Raw genomic sequence first — 26,842 nt, 5'->3', positions numbered from 1 at the left:
GAAGAGAGAGAAAGGAAATGGGAATGGGAAGCCAGGGAATATGACTCACCTTGTCAAGTGGAGGCTTTTCTGAGGCATCTGCTATGGAAAGAAAAGGGGAGTTAAGAGTAATGTTCAACCTTAGAGCTTATATTTAATCATCCAAGAGCCCAGGCTACCCCAAAACTTTCCATTGGTCATTGTCATCTCTTTTTAAAAGACTATTCCTTTCTTCCACTTCTGTTCTTATTTCAACAGATTCAACTTTCTGGCTTATTTATCCTTTATCCTCCAGCTTCTTAAACTATAGGTTGCTACCCAATAAGTGTCTCATAACTGAATGTGGGAGTCTTGAAATTATGATTTATTATGAATAAATGTTTTGTTTGTATGCATATTTTATATATCCCTATATCTGGAGTCATGTAAAAATTTCTCTGATGAAAAGGGGTCACAAGTGGAAAAAGCTTAAGAAGACTTGCCTTAGTTTACCTTTTTCTAAGTCCTTGACAAGATTTCATAGAGCAAATCTTCCAATAAAACTAGCAAAGTTTTTCTTCTCACGCCTGATTTTTGCCTTCACATCTTAGCATCTTATTAATATGAACATGAGAATTCCCTAACCAAAGTCACTTTTGATTGTTGCCTGTCAGTGTTCTCTACTAAGAGTAAAAAAGGAAAGAAAAAAAAAAAAAAAAACACCCATGATCAGAAACTTTCCCTGAAGCAAATTCCAAATACTTTGTATTATTTAGTTTGCCCATTACTACAATTCTATGGAAAGGGACTACAGTGATAAGGGGACAAGTTTGATTCTCTTCAATATACATCCTAAAAAATGGAGGCTAAATGGGATCAGACAACTTCTAAGTTCTATAATAGTTTTCCAGGAAGACAATAAAAAAGATAAAGAAACCTATGTGTCTAATTCCCTACCAAAGGGACCTGGAGGGAGCTTCACAGAAGGTCTAAAGCAAAAAATTCCATATACTAGAATCAATTTGGCTAATATGCAAATATAGACTTCACGTGTATAATTGATAATATATTGCTTGCCTTCTCAGTGAGTGGGAGATGAAGGAGAGGAGAGAATTTGGAACTCAATATTTTAAAAAATGAATGTTAAAATAAATAAAGTATATAGAATGAAGCCAATTCCTCAACATAGCAGAGATGGGACATTATTTCTGCAGTTCTGTGGGTCAGGACACAAGAGAGCAGTGAACTTCAGTAGTCCAGAAAAGTAGCTCTATGACTACTCTGCCATAAGCTAACCTCATGTTGGTCAGGCAGGGGATTTGTTACTTGTTCCAAGTGATAGATTCCCAGTCTGTGCTATCACATATAGCTTTGGATGAAGGGGTGACTGAGGAAGCAGGGAGGCAGGTAGGGTGAGGTAGCCACACAGAGATTAGGTAGCTCCTCTCAGTGCAGACCTGAGGACAGTTATCACATGTTCACACCATCAACATCTACCACTTTGAGAATCAGCTGAAGGATGTCAATATCTATTTATATAAGCTAGTACTCTTAAACTCCAACAAAATTATTCTATTTAGAGTTCCAGTATCTCACCCGCCTCTTCTTTTCCCTGCTGTGTACTCCAGACTTCTGAATAGATCACATCTTCAACAACTGGAGTCTCTGCAATAGAAGATGAGATTGTCTAAGATGCTACTGACTTTTTCCAGCCAACTCCCTAAAAATTCAAACTTGAGGTGGTTAGAAAGACCGTACAAGACTTAACCTCAAATTCATAGACTCTTATGGTTGAACATCAGGGATGTCTTTTTGTCCAACCCTTTACCTAATTGAAATATACCAAATAATGCTAGAATGTTATCTAAATCTAATAAGAGGACATTTAATAGGAAAGTAAATTTTACACTTTACTCCCCTATTAAAAAATGATATGGTCTGCCTCAGGAATAGGTAGGGTAGTAGGTTCCATTCCATTGGATTTCCTCAAATAAAATTTTATGATCATTTATTGAGTATATTATAGATAGGTTTCAGATTTATATTAGATTAGATACTCTCTGATGTTCCTTGTAATTCTGAGATTTTGTGATGTCCTCCGATGATGGGAATGTCACTACCTTTCAAGAAAATGTATGTTATTTTCTTTATACCTCTCTAACAGGAAGTTTTCGTTTACATTGGCTAAAAATCATCCACAGTATGATTTCTGCCCATTGTTTCAGGTTCTATACTATGGGATTATTGTACATTGGTCAATACTAAATGAAAGTCTTTTAAAGAATAATATTCCTTTGTCTTCCCCCCACACTGCTCAAAAAAGTTCCTCAGTTTCCCTTTTCTTTTCCCCTCCTTCTACTCTCTGAGCCAACCTTAGGAAGATATTGCTGATTGTATTAGCCTTACCATCACTATGTATTTCTTGCAATTTCAACTGTGTACATGCATTTGATTCCATAGTTCCTTGGATTTGGATAGGAAGACTCCTGTGAGACACAGAAAAGCATGTCATTTTGGGAAACAGTGACAGAACTAAATGTGGAGAGGGATTCCTGAGAAAAAAGGAAAATGAGAGTGACACAGGACTTTAGGGAAACAAGCAGCCAAGAAGGCACAGAAAATTCTGAATGACATGAGTTGACAACATCAAGTAGATTTTTTTCCCTTCATGCTAGAACTGGTTGGAGAAGATCAGGCAGCTTGGGACTGAAAACTAGACAGTGTACACAAATACAATGAAGCTCTTAGGAATGAAAGGGGAACGCTTTGTGGAAAGACATTAACTCAGCACATGGCTGGACTTCATCCTTGGCTGTACATGTTTAGAATTAAATACAGATCATACCATGGGTGATGAAAAGTCCAGTGTAATTATAATATTCCATGTCTGAGTCACTGTCATGGACAGAATATATATAAATAAACAGATAGCACTATATAAACCAATGAGTTAAAGAAATAAATGTTATAACACCAGTTGCAAACAGAACCCAGAAAATATATGCCCCAGAGACTGAGTGGGGGTGAGGGTGGAGGAAGGTGAGTTCAGGGAACAGCTTTCATACATCTAGAAGGGTGTTAAGAACAAAACATGTCCAATTACTGAGATAAACAGTAACTAAATTCCATATTTCTGAAGTGTATACATCTTTAAAAAAAAAAACAGTAGCAAAAAGAAAAGCAGAGGTCTGGGGAAGTCTAAGCATATCTCACCTGGGCAGGTCTGTAGAAAAATTTTGCCCTGAAAAGCAAAGTAGAAGAATATATCAGTAGATGTCTCTTTCTCTGGCAGATCTGGAACTACAATAGAGGAATTGGGGCTTTTTCTCAATTTAGGGAGACACTGAAGAAACCCACATAGTCTGTCAAGGTTGTGCTAGGTGCTGAAATATCTATATGTATATATATATATATCTGTGTGTATGTTTCTGTGTATATATATATGTGTGTGTGTGTGTATGTATATATGTGTATAAAATATAATTGGAAGACTCATAAATCTACAATCAGCTGCTTTGTCATGGTTCAGTCATGAGCTGCTTTGATGGTTCACTGGGTCCTGAGAAGTTTACAAACCAAATGAAGTTCTTAAACTATTAATTATTATATTGTTCTCTAATTGTTTCATAATCCTGAGTCTTGTCTCCTCAACAAGACTTTAAGTTCCCAAAGGCCAAAGGCTAGTTGCTACATGTGGCAACAATCTGGACATTTGTGAAGAGCCTGCTAAGTGCAAAGCCCTGCCCTAGGCTCTGGAGGAAATGCCAAGTTTAGAAGATCACTGTCTCTGCCTTTATGGAGTTTGCAGTTTATTAAGTGGATATGGCACATATCTATAATACAAAATAGTACATATTGATTACATCAGAAAGGTACATAGTACTATGGGAAACACAAAGATGGAAAAGTCATTACTGAATGGGAAAATATGGGAACGCTTCTGGAGAAGATACCATTTAAGATAGGTTTTGAAGGATGAGCAAGAATTTAGTAGCCAGGGAAGAGGGTAGCACAGCATTGTTGTGCCACAGCTCCCTTTTATTATTCTGCCTCAGTTTCCCTAATGGTCCTGACTCAGTTTCTCAATTGTTCTGCCTCAATCCCCCTGGTTGCAACACCACTCCTCCCTCCTAAGCATTAGAACTGATATAATTTAGGGCAGGCTACATTAGATTATAAACTGTAAATGTTTAATCCAGATAAGGAAAAAGACCTTCTCTCTTAGGCATCATGACCCCAGACTTTCCCTACTTACTAGAATGTCTGGTGCCTCCTCCCATTCTGTTATTGTTCTTCTTGATCCCAACTTATCAGAATGTCTGGTGCCTCCCCCCATCCTGTCAGAACTGGATTGATAGTCTGCTCTCAGTGCTCTGACTCTGCCCTTGCCTCGGTCTAGCCCTGTCACTTGGAGCTGTGTGTGTGTGTATATATGTGTGTGTGTGTGTGTGTGTGTGTGTGTGTGTATGTGTATATATATGTGTGTGTGTGTGTGTATGTATATATATATATGTGTGTGTGTGTGTGTGTGTGTGTGTGTATACATACACACACACACACACACACACATATCACGGGAGATTCACATTAGCTGCTGGATTCTTGGAGATGAAAGTTTCATTCAGCCCTGGGACCAAAACATGGATCCATTTGGCCCCAGCACAATCTCTCTCTCTCAAATAAAATGTTAAAAACTCTTTAATCTCTATTTTGCCTCAGTTTCTCCAGCATTATTACTACTACTACAGCTACTAAATAGTAGCATGAACAAAGGTACAGAAACAAAAAGGCATAAGGAGTAGTTAGAAATGTCAAGCAATCCAACTTGACTGAATGTAAAATTCATGGCAGGAATTAATGTAAACTTATGTCCAAGCCTAAGGCTTTCTTGTCTAAGTCAGGAAGTACATTGAGGACCCTGCCATTAATCATGTCATTATCTCAGAACCCACTGGAAACAGAAAAGTCATATAGATGCCATGAAAGGGCCAAAGCTTTAGGGAAATAAATTAGGTGTCACCATCACCTCCCCACATTCTAGGATCCAAAGATAACAGCCAACCTCTTCCTAAATCTCTACTTCTCTTACTGGTTTCTAGCTCTTATTTCAGCTCCTTGGATTTTGGTACCCTGAAGAAACCCTACTGCCAACATTTCATGACCTTTACGTCTGTATTTCCTTAAATCCTGATTTAGATATTACTCCTCTTAACCCCAGAAGAGATTTCTATTTCTTAATGTTGGTGATAGATAGAAAGTTAGAATGGAACCAGAATGAGGAGAAGCCCGAATGTCAATGAAAACATATTTAAATTTTACCTAATAAGGAGTCATTAAGCTAAAGGTTTTGAGGTTGTTGGGCTTTTTGTGTTTTGTTTTGTTTTGTTTTTTGAGACCTAGTATCCCAGACAAGAAGCACAACATTCACTCACAGGTCAATCCCAACATTGATAGACATGTAAGCCTGATTTGTGTTAGGTTGTTCCTCCTCAGGCAGCCTCAAGATACTCTTTTTCTAGGGGTGTATCATATTGATGTCTGACTTAATGTGGTACCCAATTTGGTATTTAACCTCCTATAACTCAGAATTCCTAAACTCTAGTAATATGCCTCTCCCCTTATCTTCCCTAGCAGCAATGACCACTTATACACATCACTATTTCCAGCTAAATTTTTATATATGAAAGATTATTGGAGTAGTGATATGGAAAAAGAGATTAAGAGAAAAATGTGGGTAGGAAGCCTTCTGGAACCTATCAAAATCACAAGGCAAGTAAGTGATAATTAAGATTGTGACCATGGGTTTAAAAGTATTTCTCACATATTATCTCATCTGATGTTCTCTACAATCCTGAGAGCTAGGTAATGCAAAACTGATCATTCCTATTTTACTGATTTAAAAAAAGCTAAAGTTTAATAAGGTGGTTTGGTTGGCTCAAGATTGCAAAGTTAAACAAGTAAATAGTAGAACCTGAACTCAGACCCAAATCCTTGTTCTCAAATGTCAAATGTCCCATCATACTCCCTGTCCACACAAAGTAGGCACCCTCTATATGTACGGAAACTTGAAAATGAGAAGCTGTCAATTTCACTATTTTTAAATTTCTAAACATAGGTACTAGACTTTGTGATTTCATTGATGTAGAGTCAATTTGTAGTCTTGGAGAAATGAGTAGACTAGCTGGCATCAAACTCAAATATAAATGGATCCCTGTGGTCCCATATTAACTTAGAAAATCACAAATTCACATTATCCATTGTGTTGTATTTTTATTTTATTAAACATTTCCCAGTTACATTTTAATCTGATTAGGCCTCTCAAGAATTTTGGGGCCTCCCAGAGTTTTACCCCCCTGGCCCTAGAGCATTGAGGTTAAGGTCACACACTCAATATGTGACAGAAATCACGTTTTCCTGGCTTAGGCTTATCCTTTCAGCTAGTTTCATCACTATGTGGGAAACTGAAGAAAAAAATCTATTTGGTGTTATCACCCCACAAATCACACAAATTTCTCTGTGCCCTCTTGGCTAAAGACTCCCCAAAGCCTTGTGTCACTACAATTTTTTTTTCTCTCTGGGTTTTTTCTCCTGATCTTTGCCCCCCAAAATGGCATGTCTTTCTTTGTCTTATAATACTCTCTCATCCAAAACCTCCCCAAATCCATGGAATCAAATGCTCCCACTCAGTCAGAATCACAAAAATATATGGTGATGGTAAGGCTCACATCATCAGCAAAGTCTTCCCAGACTGGGTTCAGAGAGCAAAGGGAAGGAATAAAGACAGGGAAATTAAGGAGCCTTGTTAAGGAAGGTTGAAATCTCTTTAGTTTAGACTCATTTTGAGATTGTAGTCTGCTTAAAAACCTAGATCTCTTTCCACTCTAGCTATGCCTACTCCATTCTATATTTTTAAAGGTGATTACTTGATTGCAAAAAAAAAAAAAAAAAGTAAAGATGATTACTTGATCACAAATTCCATCTAATTAGACCTGGTTCCTCATGTAGCCTGTCATGAGCTCTCTTATCCAATATGTTAAGTATTCCACCTCGGTATCTTATCATTTGCAATTTGACAAACATGCCATCTATAACTTCTTTGAACCATAAAAGTGTCAACAGTAAATAACCAAACACACATCTTCTTAATTATGTTATCATAACTTGTCCAACAATTTCCAGTTTCCTCCTTCCTCACAAAAATCCATTAAGTTGCCTATATTACTCATTTAACTTTAGTTCCCAAAGTAGATGCTAATTTCTCATAAATTCTTGGAAAATATTGAGGAAGTGAATTTATATTGAGGAAGTGAAATTAACTCTGAAGAACAAACAGAAGTTCCCAGAAATGACTGAGCTATTTTAGTACTATCTTTTAAGATGCAAAAATATTCTTTCACACCTTGAGGCAGAGGTTACCACACTCCCCAGATGTGAAGATTTCTTATGCATCTCTGATAATAGCTCCTGGACTGAGCCTCAGAATAACCAGTATTATCACTCTTCCCTTTGGGAAAACTCTTGTTGCTTAACTGATCACTGGGTAATGAAATTAATTCTTTATAATATTATCAAAATTCAAAAACAACAATAATGTCCTAGTTAAATTCATATTTTTCATAATTTGCATTTAAATTTATAAAAACATTTCTCATTGGAAAATTGGGTTATTTAGCATGTAATCTTGCAGTCTATGTTAAGATTTTTTTTAGCACAGAGTAACAGAAATGGAGCTTACTGGACTTCATATTAGAAGAGCCAGCCCTCAAGACTGACTGTGGTCTTAGGTAAATAACTTTTCTCGGTTTCAGTCTTCTCATTTGTCAAAATGAAGAAGGGGATACTAGACTAGCTATTTTCCAATTCTAATATTCTTTTAAATGATCACATTACAAAAAGGGGAAAATTCAAACTTAATTACAACTTATTAAAGGGAAGGTGAGGCTTTCAAAGAGGAACATGTGTTAATTATCACAGAAACACCAAGGGGTTGAAAAGGCAGCTAGGTACACAGTAGATAGAGTGCCTGCTCTGAAGTCAGGAAGACCCAAATGCAAATCGACATTTACTAGATTTGTGACTCTGGGCAAGTCACTTAACTGCTTGTCTTAGTTTTCTCAAGTATATAATGGGCACAGTAGCACTCTCAAGGGCCTGCCTTTTAGGGTTATTGTGAAGATCAAATGAGTTAATATTTGCTAACCACTTAGCGCTATGCTTGGCAAATAGTAAGTACTAGAGTCAGGGGTTCTCAAACTTTTTAAATAGGGGGCCAGTTCACTGTCCCTCAGACTGTTGGAGGGCCGGACCATAGTAAAAACAAAAATTTTGTTTTGTGGGCCTTTAAATAAAGAAACTTCATAGCCCTGGGTGAGGGGGATAAACATCCTCAGCTGCTGCATCTGGCCTGCGGCCATAGTTTGAGGACCCCTGTTAGATAAATGCTTTTTCTCCTTTCCTTCACGAGAAGAGAAGAGAAGAAAAAAGGAAAGGAAAACAAAGAAAGGAAGGAAGGAAGGAAGGAGGGAAGGAAGGAAGGAAGGAAGGAAGGAAGGAAGGAAGGAAGGAAGGAAGGAAGGAAGGAAGGAAGGAAGGAAGGAAGGAGGGAAGAAAGAAAGAAAGAAAAAAGAAAGAAAGAAAAAAGAGGAATATTTATGTAAAATCTACTACTGTGGACCAGGTATTTACAAATATTATTTGTGCGTGAAACTTGCCTAGGGTCATATTTAAGTGTCTAAAGCTGGTTTTGAACTCATGCCTTCCTGACTCCAGGTCCAGCAATCTAACGAATGTGCTACCAACCACCTCCAGGGGTACTAATTTGTTAAATGGTAAGGGCACTACATTGTAAGGAATTGGCATGGCTCCAATGTAAAGGAGCTAGGATTTGGAGTCGGGATACTTTTCTGCACCTTACTTCTTTCATCTCTAGTCTAAAGACTGATCCAGTGCTTTCATTGATATGGGCAACTTGTAAGTGTCAGAGCTGGTACTTAATTAAACCCAGGGCTACTAACATCTAGTTACCACACTTTCTCTGGCTGTGACAAAGATGAAATAACAGAGGACAACAAACCTGATTTCCTTTGATGCTTGAAGTAAACCAGAAGAGCAACAGCAATAAAACCAAGGACACTGCCCAGAGCTACGGTGATTACTGCTATAAATGAGCCCCTTCCATTCCCTGTAGGCACAGAGGAAAGTAGGAATTTTAGAGAAGAGCAACCCAGAGTCTAGAATTTCCTGGGGCAAAAAACCTATTGCTTCATCTGGACTGGCATAAAAAGTGAAACAGCAAATCTAAAAAATAGGCCATATTAGGGTCTCTTGGGCTTCTTAAGTATCAAATAGAAATTGAAGAAGGGATAAGGTTCTTGTTATCTCTGCTGTCCTGACTGCCATTGGAAGTGTCCCAAAGATATCTTCAAGTGAATCTACAGAGGATGAAAAAAATCAATTTAGGGATTTAAAATCATCAGATGAAAAATCTAAGAGCAGAAGATTAGATTGTCCTCTCAAGTAATGCAGAGAAAAGGAGGATTGGTTGAGAAAACAAGAAAGTCAGTTCACTTTGGTGCCACTACCTTCCTTCATAACAGTTCAAAATCTGCTTTTAGTAAACATCGTCTCTCCCCTCCCCACCCCAGGCTTTCTCCAATGTTCTCTCTGTGTCTGATGAATGTGACACTCTCAGTGTTTCCTGTTTCTGTCCTTCTATGGCTTAGTCCTTAAGGTAATAGGTTTCTATGTGAACTTTAGAGATAGTGAATCTTGGAAAAACATTATCCAATCTGTATCTCTTTTCTTAGAATCTCTTCATTCAGCTTATCCCTTGGGAATAAAGAAATTCAGAAAATTGGAAAAAACAATTCAATCTGGACAGAAAGATGAGTGGAGACCTAGAACAAAAAAAAATGGACAGGAGAGTTTAGTGGGAGCCCAATTTGGGCTGGGAGTAGAAGCAGGGAAGGAGGAAGGAAAATGGAAACTTTTGGAAGAACAGGGATGGCTCTGGATCAAGAATGAACTTGACTGAGGGCTGCTTAACAAACTTTTTCTCCCATAAGTTGGAGTTTTGTAAGTTATTTTCTGTATTTGTAATTACCAAGAAAAAAAGGAAGGAAGGAAGGAAGGAAGGAAGGAAGGAAGGAAGGAAGGAAGGAAGGAAGGAAAGGTACTAGAGTCAGGGGTTCTCAAACTTTTTAAATAGGGGGCCAGTTCACTGTCCCTCAGACTGTTGGAGGGCCAGACTATAGTAAAAACAAAAATGTTGTTTTGTGGGCCTTTAAATAAAGAAACTTCATAGCCCTGGGTGAAGGGGATAAACATCCTCAGCTGCTGCATCTGGCCTGCGGCCATAGTTTGAGGATCCCTGATGAATGTGACACTCTCACATTCATTGCTGTCCTATGGCTTGAAGGAAGGAAGGAAGGAAGGAAGGAAGGAAGGAGGAGGGAGGGAGGGAAGGAAGGAAGGAAAAGAAGAAAGGAAGAGAGGGAAGAAGGGAGGGAAAGAAAGAAAAAGAAAAGAAAACAAAGAAAGAAAGAGGGAGAGGGGGAGAAAGCCATGAGAAGAGAGGAGAGGAGAGGAAATGAAAAGAGACAAGAGGAGAGGAGAGGAATAGAGGTAAACTTACTTTTTACAGTAATGCTCACAGAATTACTGGGAATAAGGCTGCTATTGTTGTCAACTGTGCAATAGTATTTCCCAGAATCATTCTCCCTCACAGCAGAAATTGTGAACTCTGCTACCAAAGACTGCTGAATCTTCTTCTCCAGAATGGCTTCTGTGCCTTCTTTGTACCAGGAGAATGTGATAGTTCCTGAGCCTTCAGCTACTGAGCAAAGAAGAACCAGCTTCTGCCCTCCTATCACATGCCCTCCATGAGGTTGCACTTCTATGTGAACTCCAGTGATGGGGATTCCTGGGTGAATATATGACTTGTGAGATAATCTTCTACAGGGGATTTGGGGTTAGGAAAGAGACTGAAATCAATATTTGAAGTGCTGAAATAAAAGGTCAGAGTACATGAAATAGGAAATGTTTCAGGATCAGATGTTGAAGAATGAAAATTGAAAATAATTCCAAACCACTCCTAGGAAGGAAACAATACCCTCTCTCCTCTTTAATCAAGTTTTTAAAAACTAGCTAACTTTCTAACCTAATGGCAATGGCATCAATTGTCCAAGATTAAATAGGATTGGACTTCTACATGGAAAACTAGTTCCTCCAACAGATTTTCCTCTACTATTTTTGAAGCATTGAGATTGGCCATATATCAAGCCAAGCTTCTCCTCTACTCCTCTTCTAGCTCCCAGTGATACCTTGATAGGCAGAGATATTTAATAAATGCCTGCTGAATGTTGAACCCACTTATTTCCATATTGACTTGACCCTTAGCATATACTCCTTTTTTAAAATAACTTCCCAACTAGATTGTAAATATATTGAGGGGAAAGAAATTACATTGTTTATTCCTTTTTGTATTCCCAGTGCTTATCATGATGTGTTTCATATGGAAGGTCCTCAGATTGTTTATTCTCATTATAATGGATGTCCCTTTCCTAAATGTCCTTCTCCATCAACCTACCATTCTGGAATTTTGCTCATCTGAATAATCTAGCGTAATCTCAGTTTAGAATATGTCTCTCTCCCTCTCATCACATGCGCACATGCACACACATACACACACACATACACACACACACACACACACACACATATGTTAGGGAAGAATGTGTCTTTGAGACATTGTAAACATTGTTTCCACCTCCAGAAGCAAAATGCATCCATTGCCTTGGATTCTTATGGTTTTCAATCCATTCCTAATGCTCCACTTAAGCAGCAGAGCCCCATCTCTCTAGTAAGAGTCTCATTCCTATACTATGGACAGAAAAAATCATATAAAATGTGATTTAATGCCAAAAGTGATACCATTTACCCAGCCTCCCTTTTCTTAATTCCAGATCTCTCTCCTTCACACTTACTTCTTGCACTCATCATTATTGGGTGACTTTGTTTGTAAACCTGAGGATACACAGTTTCTACCTCACACCAATAAGACCCTGAGTCTTCCTTCCAGAATTTTGAGATCTGGAATTCTCCAGCTATAGAATGGCTCAATAGCATGATTCTGGGATCTCTGAAGAAGGAGAAGTGAAGTTGGATGTTTGATTTCTGTGGAGGGATCCAGATTTCACACCTCAGAGTCACCGCACTCCCCTCTATGGGCTGGGAATCTGTTGTTTCCAGCACTGGATGTGAAAACAGCTCTAGAAAGAAGAGACCAAAAAAAAGTGAACCTTGTTTTTTTTTTTTTAAACACCTGCTGATTCTTAGTCAGACAAAGAGATATACCCATGCACAGTCACCTCCCCAATCCTGTTTTCTCTTCCCCTAGTTGCTTTAACTCCTACTTTTCCAACTTCCTAAAGAAGGGAATTAATGGCCCAGTCTGTTTCCATTAATGGTCAGTCCATAAGATGTTCTTTTGTCTTGTCCATCTCACTCTACCCAATCAGTAATCCTGCCACTGACTATCCTTATTTCCTTCCCCATAATAATATCAATCATACCATGGATGTGTAGAACCGCTTCATTTGAAATAATCTTCCATAATTTATGTTTGACTGCAGTACAGGAATATCGACCCCTATCACTTAATCTTGCTTGTGGGATAAAGACAGATGAATTTTGATTAAAAGCAGAAAAAGGTTTTTTATTCTTGTAGTATGTCACCTGGGTCAAAGTACTGTTATCTTTTTCCTGGCACTGAAGAATCAGACTGTCTCCTTCAAATACAGGGTATGGAATCCGCATGATCAAAAGAACTGTAAGACATACACACATTCATTAGTTACTTAATCATCTCTAAACCTTTTGAGGTTTAATATATTCATTCATTTATAACAAAGGCCATCCTGCAGAATCTATGATGGTATGGACTTCTCTGTGCACTCAGTAGACCAATATCTACTGAGTGCAATGCAGAAGGAAGGAGGACCAGGGAATCCTTGGTATGAAGCTTTATTGGGATGTTCAGGGCTTTCCTGGGTAGCCCTGTTTCCTGTTTGCTTAGGTTAGTTAAGATTAATTCCCTGAGACAATTTCCCTCCTCTTCAAAGTGAGATGACTTCTCGCAAATAATGTTTGTCAACATATCTGTTGAGCCTATAAAGGGCAGGTTCAAAATTTTGGATTTGTGGAGAAGGAGAAAAAGTGCTCTACTTAGAATCAGAGTGGCTTAGTGAATATATAACTTGGAGTTAAGCAGAACTGGCTTCAGATATTAACTGTGTCTTTTGGAAATTCATTTAATTTCTCTGAACCATCATTTCCCTACTGGTAAAATAAAGATGATATTAATACCTATTTCATTGATTTTATATGAAGATCAAATGAGGCAATATATTTAAGATTAGAGGCTGGACCTCTGATTTTCATTGGTATAAGAATCCCAGGTGAGGAAATTTTTTTTATCAAACATCAGCACTCTCTCTAAAGTTATCTTCTTAAAGAGTTGTCTAAGCCCAAAAGTAAAGTTATTTAGCCATATCATACAGCCAGTATTTATCGAAGGGGAAACTTGAATGCTGTTCCTCCTGACTTGAAAGCCAGCTAAACAACTATATAAAATGGAAAATACTATCATTATCGACATCATCATCATCATTAATATCACTGTTATCTCATTATTCTTATTTTTTTGACTGTGTTCAAATAAAAATGATCTGGTAATATCTTAAGAATATACAGACTATACCTCAGAGTTACTAGTTTCAGACCACTGCAATAAAACAAATCACACTTTTTAAAAAAGTTTCCAGAGCATATAAAAGTCATATTACCCTAAATGGTAATATATTTAATGAAAGCCTCCCCTCTCCCATAGAGATACACTCAAGATTTTCTAAACAATGAGTTGTTGCTTCTCCTGGGCAAGACTAGAATTTTGGTTAGATTACTCTTGCTATCCTCCCTACATCCTGATTTTTTTCCCAGGTGAAAAAATTCAACTCATGCTCAACATGTCCAAAATAGAACCAGTTAGTTCCCCTCCCAAACCTTTTCCTCTTCTCAACTTCCATTTTATTATCAAAAGTGACAATATCTTCACAATCACTCAGGCTATTAAGCCATTTACATTTCTGGTCCTAAACTGATGTTAGAACTAGAGGTAATAAGGTCTTGACTTCCAGACCTAGAGAAGAACTGAGTTATGGGCTCTGAGTCCTGGGATTCCCAGGAAGAGAAAAATAAAGTGAAACCATTTTAATGTTTTTTTAATTCACCTCTTTTCTTACCTGGAGAAAAGGTCAAGGTTACAGAGTCACTAAGGGGTGAATTGTTGGTCGTACATTTATATGTTCCAGAACTATTAACCCTTATGTTGTTTCCAGAAGTTTCTTGGAGCATTTTCCCCTTGTGGTACCATTTTGTCTTTCCTGGTGCATAGAAATGTGATCCATTGCATGTCAGAAGCACCTTTTCCCCTTTGAAGAAAGTGGTCCATGGAGGATTGATAAAAATCATGGGTTTTGATGAAAGAGCTGAGTAACAGATGGAAAAAGGAAAAAAAGGAAAGATATATGCTGTTCCAACATTCAAAATTAATATATAAATGATAGAAAAGGGATTGCTTCACATAACTTAGGAACAATTTTTTTCAAGCATAGCTCACCTATCTATTCTCACATACTAATTTCAAGCTTTTTCTAAAATCTGGGTCTTCTGTCTTCTTTCTGATTACTTTCTTTACTTACAAGGGACCATAGGGCTCAGTATTTGACATTTTCTGCTACCAAATGTGTTCAGAGTTTGTTTGTTTGGTTTTTACTTTATAGACCACAGAAATGTTGAGATCACTCTATGAGAATTAGCTTTGGAACTCAAGACAATCACAATCTGAGGTAAGGGTCATCTCTTGTAGTCCTGATCTATATCTTGCTACTGGACCCAGACTCCCAGAGGAGAAAATGAAACTGGTGATTTTGCAACACCCTCTCTCATTTAAATGAAATTTACTTGTCTCTCATGACATTACCTCTCTGAAGTCTTTGAGAATAAAGGACAAACAACAATAACAGTTACAACCTTCCACAGGAAATTTATTCTGGTCACACACACACACACACACACACACACACAGAAAAAAAAGCTTATTCTGATCATATATGCATACTTTTTAGTGCTCTTTTGCCCAAAATTATTTTGTCTTTTATATTTAATTTTCTATGTATATGTTGCTTAAAAGCACCATTAGAGTGAACACTTTTTCACTTTCGTGCTTCTAGCATTGAGCAGAGGGTTGACATATAATATTGTTGCTATTTTTGTTTAGTCATGTCCAACTCTGTGACTCTATGAATATTGTCTGTGGGGTTTTCTTGTATGTCCCCATTTTACAGGTGAGGCAAATAGGGGCTAAATGGAATACCCAAGATTACACAGTTAGCAAATGTCTGATACAGGATTTGAACTCAGATCTTCCTGCCATCAGACCCAGTGCTCTGTCCACTGCCTGCCTGTAGAACACATGTTAATTTTAATTAAATTAATCTAAACAGTTGGGATAGAGGAAAAAAGTAGGGGAAGCAAGACTATAGACTGCCCTCAATTCACTGTAAGTGCCTTCCTCACTTGAAAGTACCAATAGAGCCTCTGAAATATCCAGGACTATCAATGGTTAAAATTGCATGGAACATTAGTCCCTTCAATTCTCCCTTTATTCTGTAGGCATTCTTCCTTCCTGTCTTTGGACATGTTTTCTTTATATGGCCTCTAAAGCCATCCCCTATTCTCAGTTATTGCTTATCAAAATCCTACCAATTTTCCAAGAAAATGCTTCTTCTGTCAAAAAGCCTTTCCTCATTACCCCTATTATTATTTGCACTAACTCTGAGCCATCAGGGCTTGAATAATGACCTAATGAGGCCTGAATTGGGACTTATTTTTGACTAAAGTATGAGAGTCAAAGTGATTTGGGTTTGAGATAGACATCTTAAGAAAGACATCTAGCCCATAAACCCCAAGATGTCATTCAAGATTTCAACAATCAAAATTTATATTTTGCAGAGCACCCATAGGTAAGGATAAAATTTCCTGTGCAGACTGAGGGATGGAGAGAAGGAAGAAGGGAGAGAGAGAGAGAGAAGGAAGGAAGGAAGGAAGGAAGAAAGGAAGGAAGGAAGGAAGGAAGGAAGGAAGGAAGGAAGGAAGGAAGGAAGGATGTAACAACCATGCTAGCACCCAGGATACCCCAGAATCAGCCAGAGTCAGGATAAGCAAAAGTCCTTAATCTTTATTCTTGGTCCCCAGACACAGGATTGAACAGGATGGAAGGCAGAATCTCCGCAAGGGCCTTCTCCCTCGTCTACTGCTGAGAGTGTGTCCCTGGCTAGCTTTTCTCCACCCCCTAGTCCCTCCTACAATCCTCTATACACTAAATCATTGAGCCAGTATGGATAGTGGAAAGGACCGTTTTCCAAGCATATGCCCATAGAGTATTGTCCAATCAGTAGTTAGCCTCAAGCGCTCAGCAGTCCCAACCTCAGTGCATCAACCTAATAGTTTCAGCCCTCTACAGAAAAGAAGGAAAGAAGAAGGAAGGAAGGAAGGAAGGGAGAAAGGGAAGGAAGGAAGGAAGGGAAGGAGGGAGGGAGAAAAAGAGGAAGGAAGGAAGGAAAGGAGGGAGGTAGGGAAGGAGGGAGGAAGGGAGGGAGAAAAAGAGGAAGGAAGAAAAGGAGCTGTGTTGCCCAACTGGAATTGCCCAGTTGGGTCTTCAGAGGGACAGCTCTACTGCTCATAGGTTGTTGTTTGTTCTTTCTTCTCTAAGAGGACCATGTCATCAGGAAAGTGATGCCATGACTTACAAGTAAATTGGATTTAAATGAGGGCGCTCTGTGAACAATCGCCATTCTTACTTTTTCTTCCAGAGTCATGTGGGTCCAGTGACAAGATATAAATCAGGAAGATAGAGATGGTCCTGGAAGTAATAGGAATCTCTGACCTTTTTAAGTTAAGGTCATTAACAGGTCTCAGTTTGACTGAGGCAATACCCATTCAGTAATTAAGTCTAGGTAAGAAATGAGGCAAAGAATGACCTCTTTTAGCTACTCCCCCACCAAAAAAATTTTATCTGGGAGGGGAACACCCTGAAGGTTTTTGACCAAAACAGAAAGAATTGCTACTTACACTCACTGAGAGCTATCAGGGTCCAAAACAATGACTAAGTTTATACATGGGTTAGGACCTGTTGTTGGCCAATGAGAGCCAGGTGACTTTAGTTTAAGACATGATCCTTAAAAAGAAATCTAATTTTAAAACGCAAAATCTTATGAGGTTTTAGAAATCAAAATTTATATGCCTTTATACAAAGAACCCACAGAGCTCTGGAGGAGAGAGTGAGGCTGGTGACTCTGCAAAGTTTTCCCTCACAAAAATTCAATTCACTTGCAAGTCATGGCATTACCTTCCTGATGTCATGGTCCTCTTCACAAAGAAAGGACAAACAACAACCTATAAGCAGTAGTAGCTACCCTTCTGGGGACCCAACTGGGTACAACAAAAGAACAAATAAAGAAGGACAAACAACAACTTCATCATCTCTGCTATAAGTAGTGTTTCCCTCCTCAAGATTCCATAGTCTGTATTACAGAATTTTCTATGCATTCTGTATTCTCATACCTAGCGGTAAAGGCTATATGTTATTTATCTTTGTATTCTCCCTCAGAACTTAGCATAGTATTCATAGTATTATCCCGTAATATTTAGCTTCTTTCACAATGGACAAGAAATGAATAGATAGGTCAAGTGTCTTTATGCCCTCTCACTTCTTACCAACTACTCAGACCCAATATTAGAAGATACAGAATAATGAGCCACAAAACACATTATTAAACATCTAAATTCTTTGACCTAATAATTCCACTGATTAAACCTATACCTAAAGATCTAAGAAAGAGTAGGATTCATATTATCAAAAAATATATATTTATAGCAGTTCTTTTGTAGTAGCAAAAAAAAAAAAAAACCCACAAACTAAAAGGGTGCTTACCTATTGGGAAATGGTTAAGTAGTGATGATATATGAATGTAATAGGATATAACTTTGCCATAAGAAATGTTGAAGGAAACTCAGAAGGCCTCTATGAGCTAATCCTGATCTAATCTCTCTTAATTATAAAGCCTTCCCTCTGTTAATCATTTCCTATTTATTCTGTATATAACTTGCTTTATATATATTTGTACACATGTTGTCACCACCCCAGTACATTGTAAGGTCCCTAGGGCAGGAACTGATTTTTTTTTTTACCTCTTTTGGTATTCCTAATGATTAGCACAGTATCTGGCATATCATACATGATTAATAAATGTTTATTGATTGATTGGTTGATCAGAATGGATGAGCAGAAGTAAGAGAATAATTTACAATATGACAACATTATAAAGAAAAAGAGACAGAGCAAGAGACAGAGAAAAACCATCATGTCAGGATCAAAACTTATTAGGGTGATTAGGAAGGGTTTTTCAAAGAGGAACCTTTATGTTTGGAACTCTAAGTCCCTTTAGAGATTTATGTATTTAGATTTTTTTCATATGTAGATATATGTGTATATGTGTATACATATATATAAATATGTAAATATACACATACATATATCTCTTTGAAACTAATGGTTATTAGATTCAAAAGCCTATATTTTGTTCTCTTCCTTATTTTATTGTTTAACAAAAATTGTTAAATTGCTAAACAAAGTAAGGAAGAGTAACCATTACAGCGACCTCCTATAATGTAAGATTTATTCTTTACTTGTACTCTCATGCCTCTATACTGAGAAGAATTAAGAGCATTTTATCTTCTGTTCTTTGCAGAGAACCAAGACAACCCAAGACTGGTTGTTAAAGGTACCCAGAGTTCAATTGCCTTTTACTATTCTTTTTGTTTCCCTTAATATTATCTTCATATCTATTGTTTCCTTGGTTCAGCTTCCATCATTTCATATGCAGATTGGTACAATGGGAAGCATCTGTTGCATTTGCAGTCAGAAGATCTGACTTCTGATTCTGTTCTGCTGCTTACTACCTGTGTGACTTGAGCATGTAGCTTCTCTCTGACTTCAGTTTTCTTACATGAAAAATGAAGTAACTGGAACAACTGACCTCTCAGTGTTTACACATTTGTCCACATTTGGGGGGAGGGGAAGAGAGTCTTTGTATACACAGTGCCTCCCACACAGTAAGCATTTAATAAGTCTTTGTTGTTTAATTGTTGTCTCAACATTCCAAGGTAATATCGGGGACTATCTATGTTATAAACTACCAAAGGTTTTTGCTAAAAAGCCCTAAAAAAAGATGGCAAGAAACATGGAGCTGTCACCTCCAACATCATGGAAAATGCATATATCCCCAATTTTTATCTTTTAGTATTATCCTTTAGAACATTGTCCTACCATAAAGTTCTGAGTATCTTTTATACCATTCAGATACCTTTATACCATTCTCTCTTTTCTATATGGGCCTCCCATGTAATGGGTGCCAAGAGCAATGCAAGGGAAACATGAAGGGTTTTTGAATACCAGTTGGCCAGAGATAATGACTACAAAGCAGCTCTGACTTTTTGACATTAGCATCATTAAAAGCAGGTGCTATTTTCATAGCCCTCAAGTTTTCACTGAAAGAGACTGAGGCAGGCAAGGCTTTTTTCCACAAAAGATAACAAACAGATCTTCTGGGTTGTGGAAATTACACAATTACTCAGAGACCCTGAAGAGTAAAAAGAAGAGAAACTCACCAAATTTTCCACTGACCAGAGCTGCAAGAGAGAGACAAAACCATGGGTTGATTGGGGCAAAACTTACTTCAATACTCTAAAGAACCTATAGGTATTTTCCCAAAGTAGCTAACAACCCCTCCATACCTTACAAAAAAAGGAAAGAAACAAGAATTCATTAAAAACCTACTTTGTGACAAATACTGTATATATATTATCTTGTTTTATCCTCAAAACCCTGAGAAGACACTATTACCATTGCTATTTTACAGTTGTGGAAACTGAGGTAAATGGAGACCAAGTGGCTTGTCCAAGGTCATATTTCTACATGTATGAGGCTGAGTTTGAATTCTGGTCTTCCTGATTCTAGACCCAGCCAGCATTCTGCCACAATGCCACTAGTTGCCTCAGCTAACTTAAGCACAAGTTTTTCATGAGTTGGATCATGTAGTCATAGATTTAGGGCTGCAAAGGGCCTTCTAGTTTATCTCCCACAGAGACCTCATTTTACAGATTAGGAAACTGAGGCTTACAAAAGCTAAATAGTCATTAAGTAGCAGAACTGATATTTAAGCAGAAGTTCTCCAGTTCCACATCAAGTGCTGGTTCCATTCTACCCCACTGTTAGTAGGGGTTAGGAGTTTGCTCCTAGAAATGACCATCTAGGATGTGTCTTGGTACAATATACACACATTCATATATACTAGAGCTGCCTTTCTCTAAAAGGTAAGGGGTGATAAATAAGAACAGACATCCATTTGTATTCCCTTAGATTATGGCTATTCCCTCACCATTCACCAGAGGATTCCATCCATTATAGGACTCTTTAGTCAGGAAGCACACTCCATCCCAGTCTGTCCTCTCCCCTCCCGGGCATCACCAACTCATCCCTTTGCCTGAAATGTCAACACCTCCATCTCCTTTATTTGTGAGCTCTGACTTTTCCTGTCTGGATTTGCACAATTTCAGAGTTGGAAAGGACTTCAGAATCCACCTGGCATAGACTTAGTCCAATCACAAATTCTCTCCATAATCCATCTCAGTGGTCATCTAGACCCCATTTTAAAAATTTGGTTGCTATCCTGATGACCTGCCTTCTGGCATTGAATTTCTCTGAACTAAGGTAGACAAGTATTTGAGTATGACTGTTGTGATGCCAAGTTTGTGATCAAATTCTTTTCAGTTTGGGAGCACTTAGCAGAAGTTGGGCTGTATGACATGTCTTTCACCCCTTGAAATCATAGAATGATAAGACAGAATCATCAGTAAAGAGTAGTTCTAGGACTTCTGGGGGTGGAGCCAAAATGGTAGAGATGACACATGTTTCTCTCTGACCTTCTCTTCCAATCCTTAGACTAATTAAGCAAATCCAGCCTCTGAAATAGCTCTGCACCAGCAGAACCCACAGATATCGGGAGTGCAACAAATTACTAGCAGGTAATAATTTTGAAGATCACCAGAAAATGTCTGTTTCAAATGGAAATGGGAGGGAGGCAGCCAGAACAAAAAGCAGAGTACAAACATCAGCACAGACAGCACAGAGACCTGGGACAATGCAGATTCCATGGGCTGGTGCAGACTCCCTCTGGCAGAAAATGTATGGGGAGGAAACAGACCAGAAAAGGTCCATTTAAATGGGAAAAGGGATGGAGGCAGCCAGCACAAGCAGCTGAATACAAACACCAGTGCAGACAACGCAAAATCCCAGGGTGGTGCAGACTCAACATGGCAGAGAATCTATGGGGAGGAACCTACAGCAGCAGTGTTGGCTACTCTGCCCTGGCTGCAAGCTAATAAATCAGCAGAGAAGTTAGAAAACATCCAACTCAAACACAAAGGTTAATGGTGAACCCCAACCCAGAATCTCACAGGACCTGGCCACTCCCACCCAGCACCAGGAATGAGTCAACATTGACCTAGTGTTGCCATGGCCACTCATAGAGAAAGTTGTTGCTTGTAGAGGAAGCTTGAAAAACCTCCCCTACCCTAAAAACAGACCTTAACTTTTTTTTTTTAATGAGTAAAAAAGTAAAGAGAATTCTGATGATAGACAGCTTCTATGGTGAAAGAGAAGAACAGATATCAAATCCTGAAGAGACTAAAAGCAGATTGCCTCCAGATGAAGTTCCAAAAGGTGATATAATCTGGTCCCCATCACACAAGACTCTCCTAGAAGAAATGTAAAAGGATCTTAAAAGAGAGAAGAAAAATAGGGAAAGGAAATGAAAACTTTGCAAGAGGGTTTAGAAAAGACATATAACTAATTAAAAGATAGATTTGATAAAATGGAAAAAGAAAACAATTCCAAGAAAAACAGAATTTGTGAAAGAGAAAAGGAAAATAATTCCTTAAAAAAACAGAATTTGTGAAATAGAAAAAAATTCCATAGAACAAAACAACTCATTTTAAAAATTCAACTGGACAATCACAAAAAGAAGTTAAAAAAAAGTAAATGATGAAAATAATTCACTAAAATTCAGAACTGAAAAAATGGAAATGAATGATTCGATGAGATAACAAGAATCAGTCAAGCAAAACCAAAAAAATGAAAAAATAGGAAAAAAAATGTAAAATACCTAACTGGGAAAACAACTTACCTGGAAAATAGATCTAGGAGAGACAATCTAAAGATTATTGGACTCCCTGAAATCTATGATGAAAAAAGAGCCTAAACACTATTTTTCAGGAAATCATCAAAAAGAAATGCCCAAATGTCATAGAATCAGGAGGTAAAATGACCATTGAGAAACTTCACTGAATACCTCCTGAAAGAGACCACAAAATTAAAAACCCAAGGAATATTGTGGCTAAATTTTAGAACTATCAGACCAAGGAAAAAATATTACAAGCAGTCAGAAAGAAACAATTCAAATACCAAGGAGGCACAATAAGGATTACTCAGGACCTAGCAGCTTCCACTTTACAGGATCGAAGAGTGTGGAATATGATATTCTGAAAAGGGTAGAACTTGGAATGCAGCCAAGAATAAATTACCCTGCTAAACTGAAGAGTTTCTTTCAGGGTAGAAGATGACATTCTATGAAATTGGTGAATTACATTTATTTTTGGTGAAAAGATCAGAGCTAAACAAAAAATTTGACCTCCAAATACAGAAATCAAGAGAAAAAGAAAAAGGTAAAAAGAAAAAAAATTCTTGAAAACTATTTCTGTTATGTATATATACAAAGAGAATACGTGTATAATCTGATTTTACTGTAATAATATGAAAAAGAAACTAGAGGTGGAAAGGGGATTGTAAAAGAAAAAAAGGGGAAAGGGAGGTAAAATGAGGAAAATTCCATCTCAGGGAGAGGCAAGAAAACCTACTATAAATGAGAAAAAGAAGGAAGGGTGATGAATATTGTGTGAATCTTACTCTCATCAGATTTGGCTCAAAAAAGAATTTTAGATATATTTGGTTTTACTGAGAAACCTCTCTCACCTTATAAAAAAAAGTGGGAGGGGAAAGGCAAAAAGGAAGGGGGAGGCTAAATAGAAGAGAAAACAGAAATAGTAGGGGAAAGGTATAAGAAAGGGGTAGGGTGTCTAAAGGGGGAGGACTACTTGAGGCAAGTAGTGCTCATAAGTAAAATACTGGGGAGGAGGGAAAGGGAAAAAGGGAAGAGAAGAGTAAAATTTGGGGTTAATAAGATGGCAGGAAATACAGAATTAGTAGTTTTAACTGTAAATGTGAATGGGGTAAACTCTAAAATGTAAGTATATAACAGACTGGATTAAAAGCCAGATTCCTACAATATGTTGTTTAGAAGAAACACAATTAAAGCAGAGTGATATATACAGAGTAAAGGTAAAAGGCTGGAGCAGAATTTATTATGCTCCAGGTGAAGTAAAAAAAAAAAAAAAAAAAAAAAAAAGCAGGGGTAGCCATCCTGATCTCCGATCAAGCAAAAGTAAAAATTGATCTAATTAAAACACATAAGAAAGGGCACTATATCTTGCTAAAGGGTACCATAGATAATGAAGAAATATCAATATTAAACATATATACACCAAGTGGTGCATTCCCAAAGGAGAACTTAAGAGAGTAGCAAGAAGAAATAGATAGCAAAACTATAATAGTGGGAGATCTCAACTTTGCACTCTCAGAACTAGGTAAATCAACCCACAAAATAAACAAAAAGAAAAGAGGTAAGTAGTATACTAGAAAAGCTAAATATGATAGACCTTTGGAGAAAATTGAATGGAGACAGAAAGGAGCACACTTTCTTCTCAGCAGTTCATGAAACCTATACAAAAACTGACCATATATTAGGACATAAAGACCTCAAAATCAAATGCAGAAATAGTAAATGCTATTTTTTTTCAGATCACAATACAATAAAAATAACATTCAATAAAAGACCAGAGGAAAATAGACCAAAAAGTAATTGGAAACTAAATAATCTCATCCTAAAGAATGAATGGGTGAAACAGAAAATCATAGACACAATAATTTCACTCAAGAGAATGACAATAATGAGACAACATACCAAAATTTGTGGGATGCAGCCAAAGCAGTAATAAGGGGAAATTTTATATCTTTAGATGCTTACTTTCATAAAATAGAGAAAGAGAAGATTGATGATTTCAGCTTGCAACTACAAAAGCTAGAAAAAGAATAAATTAAACCCCCCAATCAAATGCCAGACTTGAAATTCTAAAAATAAAAACAGAGATCAATAAAACTGAAACTAAAAAACTATTGCATTAATAAATAAAACTAAGAGTTGGTTTTATGAAAAAAATAAATAAATAAATCTTAAGTTAATTTGATTAGAAAAAGGAAAGAAGAAAATCAAATTGTTAGTCTTAAAAATGAAAAGGGAGAACTACCCATTAATGAAGAGGAAATTAGAGCAATTATTAGGAGTTACTTTTCCCAACTTTTTGCCAACAAATTTGACAGACTAGGAAATGGAGGAATATCTACAAAAATATAGATTGCCCAGATTAACAGAAGATGAAATAAATTACTTAAGTAGTCTCATTTTAGAAAAGGAAATAGAATAAGATATTAATCAACTCCCTAAAAAATCCCCAGGATCAGATGGATTTACATGTGAACTCTACCAAACATTTAAAGAACAATTAACTCCAATACTATATAAACTATTTTTAAAATAGGGAATTAGAGACTTCTACAAAATTCCTTTTATGATACAGACATGGTACTGATACCTAAACCAGGTAGGATGAAATCAGAGAAAGCAAATTATAGACCAATCTCCCTAATGAATATTGATGCAAAAATCTTAAATAAAATATTAGCAAAGAGATTACAGAAGTCATCCCAGGATAATATATCATAACCAAGTAATATTTATACCAGGAATGCAGGACTGGTTCAATATTAGGAAAATGATTAACATAATTGATTATATCAATAACCAGATTAACAAAAATCATATGATTATCTCAATAGATGCAGAAAAAGCATTTGATAAAATCCAACACACATTTCTAATAAAAACACTAGTGAGTATAGGAATAAATGGACTTTTCCTTAAAACAATCAGGAACATCTATTTAAAACCATTAGCAAGCATCATACGTAATGGGAATAAACTGGAACCATTCCCAATAAAATCAGGGGTGAAACAAAGTTGCTCACCATCACCATTACTACTCAATATTGTATTAGGAATGCTAGCTTTGGCAATAAGAGGAGAAAAAGAGATTAAAGAAATTAGAATAAGTAATGAGAAAACCAAATTATCACTCTTGCAGATGATATGATAATATACTTAAGAGAACCCCAGAGAATCAACTAAAAAACTATTAGAAATAATCCACAACTTTAGCAAAGTTTCAGGATACAAAATAAATGCACATAAAGCATTTTTATATATCACTAACAAAATCCAAAAGTAAAAGATACAAAGAGAAATTTCATTTAAAATAACTGTCAATAGTATAAAATATTTGGGAATCCATCTACCAAGGGAAAATCAGAAAATATATGAGCAAAATTACAAAACACTTTCCACACAAATAAAGTCAGATCTAAGCAATTGGAAAAATATCAAGTGCTCTTGGATAGGTCAAATGAATATAATAAAGATGACAATACTCCCTAAACTAATCTATTTATTTAGTGCTATGCCGATCAGACTCCCAAGAAACTATTTTACTGACCTAGAAAAAATAACAACAAAATTCATCTGAAAGAACAAAAGGTCAAGAATTTCAAAGGAATTAATGAAGAGAAAAGCAAATGAAGGTGGCCTAGCTGTACCAGATCTAAAACTATACTCTAAAGCAGCAGTCATCAAGACCATTTGGTACTGGCTAAGAAATAGAGAAGAAGTTGATCAGTAGAACAGGTTAGTTTGACAGAACAAAATAGTCAATGACTATAGCATCTAGTATTTTACAATCCTAAAGGCCCCAGCTTTGGGGATAAGAATTCATTATTTGACAAAAACTACTGGGAAAAATGGAAACTAGTATGGCAGAAGTAGGCATAGACCCACACCTAACATCATATACCAAGATAAGGTTGAAATAGGTTCATGATCTAGACATAAAGAATGATATTATAAACAAATTAGAAGAAAATAGTATAGTTTACCTCTTAGATTTGTAGAGGAGAAAGGAATTTGTGGCCAAGGAAGAACTAGAGACCATTACTGATCACAAAATAGATAATTTTGATTATATTAAGTTAAAAAGTTTTTGTACAAACGAAACTAATGCAGACAAGATTAGAAGGGAAGCAATAAACTGGGAAAAGATTTTTACATCCAAAGGATCTGATAAAGGTCTTATTTCTAAAATATATAGAGAATTGACTCAAATTTATAATAGTTCAATCCATTTTCCAATTGATAAATGGTCAAAGGATATGAACAGACATTTTTCAGATGAAGAAATTAAAACTATCTGTAGTCACATGAAAAGGTGCTCCAAATCACTATTGATCAGAAAAATGCAAATTAAAACAACTCTGAGATACCACTACACATCTGTCAGATTGGCTAAGATGACAGGAAAAGATAACAACAAATGCTGGAGGGGATGAGGGGACATTGATACATTGTTGGTGAAACTGTGAACAGATCCAACCATTTTGGAGAGAAGCTTGGAACTGTGCTCAAAAAGTTATCAAACTGTGCAT

General features: G+C 36.9%; 1 protein-coding gene across 2 annotated transcripts in view; it reads right to left on the bottom strand.

Moving 5' to 3' along the window:
* Positions 1–26,842, bottom strand: part of LOC111720942 (Fc receptor-like protein 4) — a 33,051-nt gene that overhangs the window by 1,981 nt on the left and 4,228 nt on the right. Inside the window, exons 2-10 of one of the 2 annotated variants that reach the window (XM_031966825.1) lie at positions 14,259–14,504; positions 12,531–12,785; positions 11,943–12,227; positions 10,592–10,879; positions 9,032–9,139; positions 3,172–3,199; positions 2,365–2,444; positions 1,555–1,623; positions 50–81 (exon numbers count right to left, since the gene is read on the bottom strand). In XM_031966825.1, coding sequence (XP_031822685.1) covers positions 50–81; positions 1,555–1,623; positions 2,365–2,444; positions 3,172–3,199; positions 9,032–9,139; positions 10,592–10,879; positions 11,943–12,227; positions 12,531–12,785; positions 14,259–14,504 — 1,391 coding nt within the window. The remainder of the gene's footprint in view (positions 1–49; positions 82–1,554; positions 1,624–2,364; positions 2,445–3,171; positions 3,200–9,031; positions 9,140–10,591; positions 10,880–11,942; positions 12,228–12,530; positions 12,786–14,258; positions 14,505–26,842) is intronic. The other variant, XM_031966826.1, reaches the window with a different exon arrangement.

This window comes from Sarcophilus harrisii, chromosome 4 (genome assembly GCF_902635505.1).
Source record: "Sarcophilus harrisii chromosome 4, mSarHar1.11, whole genome shotgun sequence".
Lineage (NCBI taxonomy): Eukaryota > Metazoa > Chordata > Mammalia > Dasyuromorphia > Dasyuridae > Sarcophilus > Sarcophilus harrisii.
This window is presented reverse-complemented; position numbering and strand designations above follow the sequence as displayed.